Source organism: Phycomyces blakesleeanus (assembly GCF_001638985.1).
Source record: "Phycomyces blakesleeanus NRRL 1555(-) unplaced genomic scaffold PHYBLscaffold_18, whole genome shotgun sequence".
Lineage (NCBI taxonomy): Eukaryota > Fungi > Mucoromycota > Mucoromycetes > Mucorales > Phycomycetaceae > Phycomyces > Phycomyces blakesleeanus.
Genome location: NW_017265151.1, coordinates 969,456 through 983,324, shown reverse-complemented (window position 1 = coordinate 983,324; position 13,869 = coordinate 969,456). Strand labels below are relative to the sequence as shown.

The following is a 13,869-nucleotide window of genomic DNA, read 5'->3' as shown; positions in this document are numbered from 1 at the left end:
TTGACAGCGGAGAATATGTTTTTTTTTAATTGAAGCCTAGGGTTGTACACACTCACAGACCTTTGGGTTTTGCTGTGCCTGACCCTAGGACTTGCCTTTTTGTTTTAGTCTCCGCTGGATTAGTATAAATCCCACTCAAAAAAAAAAGGGTCTTCATTTAGTTTAAGCTTATTATCTTTTGAGTTTTGTTTCAATTTAATTCCACAAGAATAGACTAGCAAGGAATTGGGTACCAGGTAAAGAAGTATCAGCCATTATTGTATCCAAGTCCAGTAAATTATTATAAATATCGAATATCTTGATTGCCTTTTAATTCAATCCAATCCGATTCATTTCAATCCAAATAGATTAAAAATTAAAATTAATTTACAGATTTTACTGCAGATAATAATAATAATCACTATATATGAACTTCTTTTCTGCACAAGATCCTTTTCTTATAACATGCAACCCATCGATACCAAATACAAAAGAATATTTACAGTCGGTTTCTATAAAGTAATATCCTATATATATATATAATAACATCGAGTCCCAATACTGTATTCTACACGCCCAAAACCACATTTCCTTATTTCCATATTTTCTTTCATACTACCAATACCACACAATGATATATCAATTAAGCAAAGGGCATCTATTTATGAACAATAAGGTGGAACAAAAATGAGAATCGACTTGTTTATGTGTAGTGTAATTGTAGGTGTAAGCGTAGTGTGTGAGTGGCGCGAGTGCAGATGTAGTGTGTATTGTGTATTGTGTAGTGATATAATGTCTCTTTTTCTTCTTCTTTTTAATTCTTAGAGAACGAGGCCTTTCGATTGAAGATCGCGTTTAGCTTCTTGAATTTCCTATAATTTTATTATTACAGAATAAATAGTAATAACAATAATAATCTCTGTTAGTTAAACTGACCAATACATAGATTTGGTAACTTAAAGGAAGTCTGCCTGTCTTTTTTTTTTTTTTTTTTTTTTGCTTACATGCATAAGTTCATTGAATGCATCAGGACAGTCACTAAATGTCATGATGTGCCAGCCCAAGTTTCCTAGACTGTAAGAACCAAAGGTCATCAATCCCCACCAAGGTAACTAATAAAAAGGTAAATATGAATATGTGAGTTGAGAAGATGGAGTTATTGTTTATATATATAGATGATTTTGCGCGTCATTTATTTTTTTGTATGTCTATTTCGTTACTTTTGTGTGTGTATGTAATTCTATGCATTATAAACTAAAACAGTAGATAAAGAAAGTATTTTACCACAGGGATGATCTTGTCCTGGATGGTTTCTGGCAAAGGTACAAAACCAAAGAAAAGGACAATGTAGGCTACAATGACAATGGCCATAACAGCAAATGTCTCGGTAGCTCTGGTCATTACAAGAAAAATTGGGGATGAAAGATAGAAAGAGAGATGAATGAGAAAGTTATGTAAAAGTAACCTGATGGTGGTGCTGGCTATTATTGCATTGGCTTTACACCAAATTACTCTTTTGCTTTCTCCACTGATGTTAATTTCACGTGATGTGACTTTGGAGTTTTAAAGGCATATTCGTTCGTTTATTCATCTGTGAAGGGCATTTGTTTATATAAAATGGATTTTTCACATTTTATTATTATATCAATGAACCAATTAAGAAAAGCATTACAGCATACAAGCCATTAAATAAACTCCAATTTAAGCTTCCAAAAGTCTAATATAGCAGTTGAATTTTTCTTGTAAAAGCTTAACTGTAATATATATCTATATTGGTGTGTGTATGTGTGTCTTAATATTTTTTCCTTGACATTGATTAGATAAACTTCTTTATTGTACTGTGTTTATCTTCATTGATAACTACCATTCTATACCGCAATTTTTGGGAATTTTTTTCTTTTCTTTTTCAATACCAAACCTAACCTTCTCTTGCATTCTCATATTCATCATGAAGGGCTTGCGGGACCACATTTTCCTCATAATACTGAGGTTGTTTCTACAAGGTAAAGTGTCTAGGATATGGTAAAGGCAACTAAAATAGTAGTAAAAAGCAAAAGCAAAAAAAAAGATGATGTCTGATTAAGAATAACAAGGAGCTATTTATATTAGAGAAAGACAGACAGACAAATATCCAAACAAAATAAATAGTATGTGGGCAGAGAGATGATCTTCAATGTCCATATAATGCAACCATATTACTCAATCGAGTACTGGCTGTATAATAACATAAACATGTCTCTTTTTAAATTCAATTGATATATAAAGTAGACAAAAAAAAAGAAGTAAACAGTATAAAATTCACAGCAATATGGCAAGAACCTAGCAGAGATCAAGTTAAATTATTCTGCAATATGTTTTGTTATAAAAACAACACTGGGTACACTATATATTCCAAACAAGAAAGAAAGATATGAAATCAGTCTGTGATTTACTCCAAAAGATTTAATGGCAAATAATAAGTCCGGAAGAATGTATAAAATTCAAAGCTTTAATACGAATGACACTGTCTATATTAAATGTGTGTAAACATTAAGCCTTTGATACAAATGTAATTTTTTTTTATTCATAATCATTATTTATTATATTTTTGGTTTAGGAATTTTTTGACGTTTTTTGATTGATACTTGATATATCAGTGACCAAGATCCATTAGCTTTTTATTTTTATTTTGGTCTTTAAAGAAAGAAAAGAAATCTATACAATACCAAGGTAAATTCTGAAATTGTCCGATTAAGTTTTTGTACAAATTTCATAGTTTTCCAATGACAATCTTATTACATGTAATAGCCACAAAAATAATGTGTAAGGGTAAAAGTAAAAGTAAGAGTAGGATTTGGGTATAAAATGACCTTGTCAAATGTAAATTGGTATGGTCTAGATAGGAATCATATTTCTTGATTGATCTTGATTTCTAAATGGTGCCTTGATCTGTGTAATATTTGCTGTACAAATATCCGAATAAGAACAGTTTCAAAGTTTTATTTTATTATGTATTAGAACTTTTACTGTAATTTATCAAATAACTGTCTACAAACAACAAGTACTTTCACAGACTTTGTCTAGGCTTTTTTTTTTTTTTCCTTTTTGACTTGTGTGATTTCCCAATACCACGTGAGTTAGAAATTAAGTTCTGGCTATTTATTACTGAATAGCGATGTCATTTCTGTACAAATCAAGATATAGTCAGCCTTGTGGAAATTTACCTCGTCAAAAAAAAAATTCTCGAGCTTAGATTTTTCTTTTGGTAGTCTATCTTTATTTTATATAAACTATTTGTTTTTTCGAACATGCTCTTTGTACCATGATTGGTATCACTATACACTAAGCAATCTGTTTGTCTTACTGCTAGCCCTATAATGATAAACATTAAACTGTTCAAGTTAATTGACATGAACAATATTGAAATCTGCTTTTCTGAAAGATCGCAAAATGGATAATTATAACAATCAAGCTGATAAATTTAAATGATAATCAATCAATATATATATATATATATTCTTGTTTTCAGAAGTAATTTTTTTTATTATCTAAATCATAGTAATAATAAAGTACTCTCTATGGAGCACAGGCTTTGGGCTCTGATTTTTTTTTTAAATATAATTTATATATAAAACCCCGTTTGGTCAAAGTTGGACAAATTGTTTCTGTGTGTATGATAACACTTTTGTAATAGTTACACATGCACACACAATTATATTCAGATTTTATATTTTGCAAAAACAACAAAAATAAAAATAAAGCATCGATATGTGTAAAGAATATTCGTATAGTTTCTGTATATCATAAAGGAGATTTGTGGTATTCTTGATAATTGTTTGATATTTGTACATAAATCGACATTTTGACTCAATAAGAATAATGGTTTTTCTTTTTGCTATTTTGTTTTTATACCCATATACATACATTTTATATATAAATATGTATATAAAAGGTATATATATATAGAGTATATACCATATCATTGGTGAATTTGATAATTAAAGTATTCATTAGGCTACAAGGGTAAAAGAAGATAATATAAATATAAATATAAATATAAATATCATTATTTTGTATTTTGATAGTAAATTCATTACAACCGATCTTCTCTTATTTCATTTTTCTTATTTGTACATCACCATAAAAGACATGCACTTCCCGGCCCATCGGGTTATTCACTTTGAGAAACGTTTTACTTGTCATTTTCAAGCTGTGATCCAAATTATATATATATTATCCATTTTCTTTTCCTTTTCTTTCTCCTCACCCTCCATCTCTTGGATCTATACATATACAGGCTGTGTAGGGCATTGTACTATACTATCTGTATATGTGTCTCTATTGAATTGTATACAGTTTCATAAGAAAAAAAAGTAAAAGTCAATATAGTCAAAGCCACCTCTGTACAAAAATGACATCGCTATTTAGTAATATAGAGCCAGAATATAAGGTTTCTGACTTACAGAGAACAAATATAAAAAAATAAAAAAAAGAGAGATACGGAATTAAAGAAAGAGATAGTGATAATGATAATGATAATTGTTCATATTTGTGGCCTGACCACTCAACAGCCATTTTGATTCCTCCTTTCTTTTATTTTTTATTTTTGGTACTTATTTACACAGATCAAAACAGTACGTTACTACCAAACACAGTGTAACAAGTGTAACATATTGGTGTATAAATATATGTACATGTACATTCTTATTCTTATTCTTATTTTCTTCATTCAGCCCTTTTGGGGGGAGAGGAAAGGGGTAGAAGGAGATTCATGTATGTCTATCTTAACACAGCCCTGTCACAAAATGATGCGGCGATGACTATGAGGACTGCTTTAACAAAAACCAAAAACCAAAAAAAAAAAAAAAGAGCATGAGTTACATCTATAAACGAAAGTCTGGATGTTCAAGCCTTACATTTGATTGATTGATTGATTGATTTATTTTATATAAAATAATAAAACAAAATATACATATTAGATATCCGCTCCATAGAAACAAACTTTCTCCCTTTCTCTCTATTCACACACTCACACAAAGCGAACACATACGCACACATATATAAATATATACTATATATATATATATATTATTATTTTTTCTCACTACTATTAAAGCTAAAAAGAACAAGACAAAAGGCAAATAAGAAGATAAAAATGCAAGCACAACCTTTTGCAGATTCCCATCACAACCAACCATTCCCAATCTTTGGCTTACCCAACACAGCTTTATTTGAAAACACAATGCCAATCAGAGGACAAAAGTCAGAATGGAAACCCAACAATGACCAAGAGAAGCGTAAATGGGAAGAACTTGGAGACCCAGATAACAACAATCAAGCAAACAAGTTATTCCGTAAGATAGTTTACATGTTAACATACATAATTGAATACTCATGTCTGTCTGTCTGTATTATTTAGAAAAAGAAGAGTCTGAAGAGAATAGCGCATTTGAAGGCACACTAGGCAAGTATTGTTTCTTTTCTTTTTGTATGTAGATAGATAACCTCTATTGTCATTCGGACGTTATTAATATCATTACTAATAGGTAAGCTAGAATATAATAATGTGAAAGAAAGGATAAAATGGATTTGATGATATTTACCCATTTGTAAGTTATAACTTTCTGTTTATTACAATATGATAAATGAGATAAACCCCAAAGAAAAGAAAAGAAAAGAAAGAGATAATGAATGAATGTAATAAAGGTGGCTCGATTATTAAGCAAGAGCTGTACATACATATCTTTAATTAAATTTGTCTTATTAAATCATATCGCATATTCGTTACATCACATATAGTTTACATAAATCAGAGGAACAACAGACGAGACGTAAAGAACAAAACAGGGCTGCTCAGCGTGCATTCCGGGAGAGGAAGGAGCGATATGTAAAGGAACTCGAGATGAAGATCGAGAGGATGGAAAAGGAATACACAAAGAACAATGATGCCCTCAAGAAAGAAAACGAAGAGCTCCAGGCCTTGGTCAAGAGCATGGAGGCCGACATCTATACTCTGCGGGGAGCGGTCTATGCTTTCGAAATCTCTGCCAACAAGCTTCGGGAGGCTGGTATTGATGTGTCTCTAGAAAACAGTCAGACCATGTCTCCACCTGTCTCGGGACCACAGCAGCCTCTGGTTGTTGAAGATAAGGTTTCACCTGTACAACTACCACTATCCAACATGTCCTACAACAACAACAAACAATCTAATGGTGGCAGTGATATGATGGATATGTTTTCTCCAAATCTCGAGGAACAAATCTATCAAAGCCACGACTCGAATACAATGGTCCGGAATGATAATGACAATAATGATCATAATCATAATCACAATCATGGTGATAATGGTAGTGATTTAGTAGTAAGAGGATTAAATAACAACAGCAATGGAAGAGGAGGGTTAGAATTAGGATTAGGGGGCGTGCCTTGTCCAACAGAAGGATTTGTTCAAAGCACAACCAAAAGATTCGAGCATGAACCACATCCGGCAACTTTGACAGGAGTCAAGATGATCCCTTACTCACAGGTCTGGGAACGATTGTCAGATCATCCAAGAATCGAAGAGGTGAATATTGAAGAACTTTGCATGGAGATGAAACAAAAGGCAAAGTGTTCTGGTTCCGGGGCCGTCATTGAGGAAGAAGAACTTGAAAAGGTCTTGCGCAGGCTGGACAATGGCATTTAATATATATATATAAGAAAGCAACAACAACAAAATGTATAGAAAAATAAGTAACTAAGTAAATAAATATGAATAAAATTGCGTATAATCGCTCAATATAAATATAAATACATATCTACTGTAAGCCAATGAGAGACAGACAGAGAGATAAAGAAGAACAGAAAAGTAGAATGATTGAATCAATTTTTACCCTGAAAAGATGGTGCCATTACACTGTGGAAAGATTCGATCAATATATGCATCTACTATACACTACACGCATAGCTGTATATAAAATTGTACCTATTTTTTTTTGACCAACAAAAAGAAAACTATGCAATACAATACAATTAAGTACAATTCAACTTGCCTTATCTTTCCCAGTACACATTTATTTCTTTTCTTTCATGTATTAGGTATAATCACTTGTTATTGGTGTATATGTATAGATAATGTCTGTAGGATAGAAACTCGACTGTTTTTTGTTTTTTTTTTACTGCGCAGTTATAACTACACTGTCCCCACCATTCTTCTTCTTCTTCTTCCCTCTCCTTAACAGCTCTAACAAGATAAATTATATATATATATTGTACAAGGAAAGTAGTATGTATCTTCAAATATAATCAATTCTTTCCGACTGAAATTCTGTATAGTGGTAATGGTTGTGTATTTCAAATGATTCTTTAAAAAGAAGTATATTTCTCATCAATATAATGTCAGAAATAAATAAATAACAGACTGATTGATGTATTTATTTATTTATTTTTCTGGTGCATTGTATTAAGCTTTTTTTTTGAGGCTTTATAAATAGATATATTGTATGTATATTGAGGCAATTGACTTGTGAATATCAAGACAGATGTCTTATCTTTCTTGTTTATTAATACTGAATGTAATGTATATCCTGGAGATCAATGACCAGCAATTGAATGATCTTTAGATATCTGGTATTCACATCATTACACATGGCATATAATTTATATAAATCGAGGCTTATTTTATTTTATTTTATTTTATTTTATTTTATTTAATTGTGGATATGGCCAAGGTCAGTTCTCAGAGTGACAAAAGATTAGAATGTAGTAGAAATGAAAATCAGATAAAATACATATATTCTTCTTGCATATTAAATTACTACCAAGGTCATGCAACAATTAGATAATTTTTATATAAGCATCTCTAATCTATTCAAGCTATTCTTTCACACTTATATATCTATCTAGATGAATTTAACTTGCAGGTCAGAACAACTCAATTGAGCTGGATTCTGAAGAATACAATTCCAAAGATTGCCCGTCAATACCCTTGAGCGATACGATGACTCAATATGCGCAGATTCGCAAGTATTCACGAGTGCTAAGGCTTGAGCATCTTTTATTTCTTCTTTCTCTCTAAATATGTATATTTCCTTTAATGTAAAAAAGTAAAATAAATAAACCCTAATACGTTTCACATTTATATGAAATGCAGGCTCATCAAGATTATACACCTTTCTATCTATTGGTGATAGTCCACATCGATCTAATTAAGCATTGCACTTTTCGATCTTGTTCTAGAGCCTATTTTTATATACAGTGATTTACACACACACAAATACAAATACAAATACAAAGATGTGAGATTTCTGCTTATTTAATGAGTACACCCTTAACCCGGCTCTCACCAAAAAAAAATTGGTTCTAGAAACAAAGAGCACTTGATATTTTACTTTAGTATTCTTTTTATTATAATAATTTTGTGTCATTTCTAATCAGAATTTGCCCATGAAAACCTTGCGTTCTATTAGTATTAATTATTTTCAATAGATAATATATTCTAATATTTTTTTAAGAGAAAATAATTCAACCAATTGGATTTCTGTTTTTTTTTTTTTTTTTTTTTTTTTTTTTTGCAACCAAATATTAATAATACTTGTTACCTGTTACCTGTTAGCTGTAATTGTACTTGTCGTACTCTTACTTGTCCTTGTACTCTTGGATCTCGCTTTTAACTTTTATATTTAAACATATTTGAAAATAATAATAGAGTACAAATCTACTTTTGTTTGTTATATTTGTAACAATCATCTTATTTATTTTTGTTTTCGCTATTATGATTATAATTATAATTATGTTCTGGGCGTTTATACTTTAATCTCAATAATTCATCTCTTATATCTTCTATATATATATATACTAATGGTGTGCTGCACCATGCTGCACTATTCTGCACTATTCTGCACTGCACTGCACTGCACTTTGCTGATATTGATATTTATACTAGTATCAGTGTGTTGTGCATAAAATAAAATAATAACAAACGCGTACATCTTGTATAGTTTGTAATAATAATAATAATAATAATAATAATAATAAAAGGCGTGATTTTGAATATCAAATATCAAATATTAAATATTGAGTATTGAGTATTGAGTATTGAGTATATATTTTTTGTTTATTTGTGTAAAATCCAAAATACAAGATTCGGATTTGCGACCTCTTTTGTATATACAAAACAAAATATTAGAGTATTTCTATAGGTAAATGATATATATTGACTTTTTGTACACAAATAACCCTAGAGAATTTCAAGAAATAAGAAAGAAAGGCAGAATCAAAAACGGAAACCCCCGCTTTTTTATTTTCTTAAAAATATATATTGTGATTCCTGCTCTTGAAAGTCTCTTGTGCTAGTCTTTTTTTTTTCTGCGCCTTGCAGTATTACATACATATATAAATTACCCTTGTTGATTAGCATGAATGTAATATCCTAAATTTATGTTTTCATCCGTATGTACATCTTTTCTTTTCTTCTTTATATATATATATATATAATATAAATTATTCAGTTGTTCTTGCCAATTGTCTTGAATTTTCGCTCTTTCTTTTATATTTATATTTATATTTAAATGTATTTATATTATCGTAATCTATTACCGTGTCTTTCCACGTTGTCTATCCCGTTACCCTGACAATGACCCCGTTCCTTATAAATATTGTTTTCCCAAACTACAACAACCAAAATAAATATTTATATATAAAACAATTATATTTTTCTTTTTCTTTTTTTTTCAAAAACTTCTCTTCTCTTCTTTCTCACTCACTTACTTACTACCTTGATCTTGATATTGATAATTTACCTATTACCAGCATCTAAATTCAAATCTATACACCACACCACATTACATCAAACAAAGAGATGACTCCAATCAACCACAACTACAACCACAGACTCGAATGGAACCCTACACATCCTCTACCTTCTCACAAACGTCCTATGGTTGCGCCACACACCACAAATCCTAGACAGTCCTCTCAGTCGTCTTTTGGTAACACCTTGCCAAAGGTAGCCGTTCCACCAGCCTCGGTCGCACGACGCAGCAATGTATCATCCATTCCCACCACAATGTCAACGATTCCTGAACACAGCCAACCCGCACCATTGGCATCACAACCACAACAACAACAACCATCAACACCACCTCAGACTGTGTCAAAAAGACAGGCTCGCCTAGAAGCCCGCCTCTTGGAAGATGATGTCCCGCTCGCTCTCTTGGCATACAAAAAAGGTTACACGCCCATACACGGCACACAGCCATCACACAATGAGCCCCAAGTTAATCAAATGATGACAGTCAATAAGCGTACAAGCTTACCACCAAGTACAGGCACCAATACTAATAATGTCATTTCGTCCCGTCACCATAACCGCAACAACAACCACAACCACAACCACAACCACAACCACAACCACAACCACAACCATAGCCACAGCCACAGCCACAGCCAGAACCAATCTTCTGCCTCACCTTCCTCTTCCTCCAACTCTTCCAAACCTCTCGCCTCCTCGTCACACAAAAGATCCCAAAAACGTCCCTCGTCTGCAGACATATCCAAGAAACCACTGTCTTCAATGACTGCGAAACAGAGACACTCCATGAACCCAGTCCTCCTCCCTGCAGAACCACTCATCTCAGATACAACTCAACCTCAAACAAAACACAAGCGATGGTTCTCCCTTCGTCTCCCTACCAAACCTTTTCCTAAACCTACTACTACTGCCATTGCAGCCTAATAGTCTAATAGTCTAACTACAAAGTAAAATACATAGATAGATAGATAGATAGATAGATAGAAAGAAAAGAAATATACTTGCCTTTCTTTCTATTCTTTCTTTTCCATCATCTTTCTCGCCATATATTAGTTCAATACGCAAAACAAACCAAGAAAGAAAGAAATCCCTCACAAATAATCATGTATATGCAAACCATTGTAACAAACTTTCCTCTTCTGTAATCAATTTTGTATGTATGTATTGTATTGTATTGTATTGTATTATGTGACTGCTTAAATACGTATAGAAATTTATATATATATATATTTGAAGGAACAGGATACTACATTACATTACATACATTACATACATACACTCCACACTTTCACACAAACCAAAGAAAAAGAAAAAAGAAACTTTGTATCCCTTTCCCCCTCTTCTCCTTTCTACTCCTTCTACTCCTTCTCTCTCTCTATTTAACACATACTTACCTATACAACTTCACATGTTTAACCGTGCATATATATATATTTCACCACTGTCTTTTACAATATCCCTTATTCTCCTAATATTATGAAACCTGAATTTCCTTACAAAATAATAATAATAATAATAATATACTTCTTGGCTTTATCTTGACCCTACATTTGATGTTACTGACAGCCAACTACAAAGTTTTCTTTATATATGTATGTATGTATGTATGTATGTATGTATGTATATAAATTTAAATAGAATTTTTTTTAATATATATATATATATATATATATATAGTAATTAGTTAAATATCTTTCATATCATCAAGATCTTGTACTTCTTGGTTTGCTCGGATTTGGTTCCTTTGTCTTGAATGAGACAATTGGTAAAACTCTTCACATTTCTCAAACACCCTTCCGGCTCCCTAATAATAATCATGCATATATAATATATATATATATAAAACAACAACCTTTCATTAGAGTTCTATACATATATGTTCTTTTTTTTTGGGTTTTTCTGCAATCAATTGAATTCAATTTAACTCTATCTTTATGTTGCTTGTTTTTTTTTTTTTTTTTTTTAATATTAATATTTGTTCTTACCCTGGGTGGAATTGGTATAGGATAAAATACGGTGTACCAACGGCTTTGTTTATATATATATATAGTAATACATTATTATTATTATTATTATTATTTAAAAGGAAGAAACTTACTATCGATCACCAATATTAAAGAATCGCTTTAGGTTCTCTTTTGCTCCAAAGTTATACATATTCACAAAGATCTATTATACAATAAAATTAATCTCTAGACTAGATGCTTTTCACATATATTGAATTGTCTTAAAGTACCTCTCCTTCAGACTTTGCAAGTCCTTTTTCATAATAATTGTTGTAAAATTCAACAGTAGTTTGTGCTGTCAAGATCTATTATTCCAAAAAGTAAATAAAATAAAATAAAATAAAATAAAATAGAGAAATAATACATACGAGATAGTAATGCCATGCACACAAGGCTCCTAAAGAAGTATATGTATATATATAGAAGGTTGGTAGGGTTAAATTAATGAGTATAGGTGAGTGAGTTCATAGATTGTATGTATATATGATTTATTTACCTAATGCCAGACCCATACATATCGCAAGGATCAGTGCAAAGGCTAAAAGTGGACGAGGGAAATAATATGGCCACTATGTTTATGTGTGTTATGGATTATAATATCTCCTTATTTCCATTTCTATAGCATGTCAATTTTATTTACCTCTGTGTTAACAAAGTCTATAGAGATAATAAAGGGTCTCCAAGAAAACACAGCAAAGTATGCAGCCGATACTACCATGTAAGTCATAAAGAGGACAAAGTATCTGTGGTTAAAGTGTCCTACACAGTTGTGGATCCAAGGACCTAATAAAGAAACACATTTATTATATTAATAATAAATCTTTTCCAAGATCCTTGATACTTACAATGATGATCAAATCTAAGCACACACGAGTTACAAACACTACAATGATGAGCTCTCTCTGGTTTTGGTTGATGACCTAAATATCAAAAAAAATTAAAAAATTAAAAAAATAATATAAAACACTTACATTTTTTGCATGTTCTTGGGTATTCATCATATTCTTCCATTTCTAACAGTACTTGTCGGAGCGAAGCCTCTTGTTCCTAAATGATAACATATACACACATATAATAATTAATAATAAGCTTACCTTGGTTTGGATCAACCTCCCCCACCCAAAGGCTTAAATTTTTATTTTAAATTTTTTATTACTCATCCTGCATCTACCTCGGAAGTCTGGTCTGGTCTACTGGTTCGTCCAGAATCTGCAGTCCCACCTGGTGGTGTTCTGATTGCCATGTAGTAATGAAAGTGGATGCAGTAGACCATGTAAAAAGTAAAAGCCAAGGTTGCGATTATGTAGATTCTTCTTAGGATGGATGCATCGGACCAATTGTAAGTATATGGAAAGACAACAAGGTAATATGCCAGAGCACAAAGGTCAACTAGTATAACTGCAATCACAATAAACAAGGGCCCAATATTCCATATTGCTCTGTCTACAATTTTGGCCATTTAATAAAATAAAATAAAATAAAATAAAATAAAAGGGTTTAAACGATGTCTCTCTCTCTCTCTCTTTTTTTTTTTTTTTTTTTGTATATATATATATATATACATATTAATATTAAAACCCAGAATTCGTAACTATCGTTTTTTTTTGTTTTTTGTTTTTGTATATATGTGTTATTATTATTACTTCTCTTGTTGCTGATTTATAACAACAGATATACATTTTTTTTTAAGCCATAGAAGGCGGGTGTACAAAGTCTAAACCAAAGGTTAAAAATAAATGTATATATAATTTTTATTTTTTACGCAGAAACAAATTAAAAATGCGCAAGACAAATCTTAAAAAATAAAAAATAAAATCAAGAAATCAAGATACGCATATTTTATTTTAGAGGTCAATGGGTTAAAACGTATCTTTGTGTACATATACATATACATATACATATACATATGTGTGTTGTTGAACCAAAGTCACGTTTCCATATTTGTACTTGCTGCTCTTTCTCTTTCTATCACCCCCTTCTCACTCTCTCCCTCCCCTCCCCTCTCCTACTTTCTATTTTATTTTATTTTTATTTATTTTTTGAGAGGCACAAGGTTTTCCTATTGGACGATCCTTTCTTGTCAAAAAAGAAGAAAAGAAAAGAAAAAGAAAATAA

At 31.3% G+C, this 13,869-nt stretch overlaps 4 protein-coding genes across 4 annotated transcripts; 2 read left to right on the top strand and 2 right to left on the bottom strand.

Annotated features, from left to right (window-relative positions):
* Positions 1 to 661: 661 nt before the first annotated feature.
* PHYBLDRAFT_41096 (hypothetical protein) lies at positions 662 to 1,415 on the bottom strand. The gene is made up of 3 exons (XM_018440155.1): positions 1,264 to 1,415; positions 984 to 1,091; positions 662 to 851 (listed from the first exon to the last, which is right to left on the bottom strand). The coding sequence occupies exons 1-3, from the start codon at positions 1,378 to 1,380 to the stop codon at positions 801 to 803; spliced, it is 276 nt and encodes a 91-aa protein (XP_018288706.1). The 5' UTR covers positions 1,381 to 1,415; the 3' UTR covers positions 662 to 800.
* Positions 1,416 to 4,995: 3,580 nt separating this feature from the next.
* On the top strand, positions 4,996 to 6,093 carry PHYBLDRAFT_126461 (basic-leucine zipper transcription factor; the record flags this gene model as incomplete). The annotated part of the gene is made up of 3 exons (XM_018429104.1): positions 4,996 to 5,312; positions 5,378 to 5,422; positions 5,772 to 6,093. Coding segments are annotated over exons 1-3 (564 nt in total), but the record flags the coding sequence as incomplete, so codon positions are not given.
* Positions 6,094 to 9,700: 3,607 nt separating this feature from the next.
* Positions 9,701 to 10,672, top strand: PHYBLDRAFT_182460 (hypothetical protein; the record flags this gene model as incomplete). The annotated part of the gene is made up of 1 exon (XM_018438624.1): positions 9,701 to 10,672. The coding sequence occupies exon 1, from the start codon at positions 9,797 to 9,799 to the stop codon at positions 10,670 to 10,672; it is 876 nt and encodes a 291-aa protein (XP_018288704.1). The 5' UTR covers positions 9,701 to 9,796.
* Positions 10,673 to 11,432: 760 nt separating this feature from the next.
* PHYBLDRAFT_171410 (hypothetical protein) lies at positions 11,433 to 13,213 on the bottom strand (the record flags this gene model as incomplete). Its single annotated transcript, XM_018436590.1, has 10 exons — positions 11,433 to 11,552; positions 11,734 to 11,776; positions 11,847 to 11,917; positions 11,985 to 12,059; positions 12,123 to 12,151; positions 12,251 to 12,323; positions 12,395 to 12,537; positions 12,600 to 12,674; positions 12,726 to 12,801; positions 12,926 to 13,213. 10 exons carry the CDS (start codon positions 13,211 to 13,213, stop codon positions 11,433 to 11,435), a joined length of 993 nt encoding a protein of 330 aa, XP_018288703.1.
* Between the last annotated feature and the right edge of the window lie 656 nt (positions 13,214 to 13,869).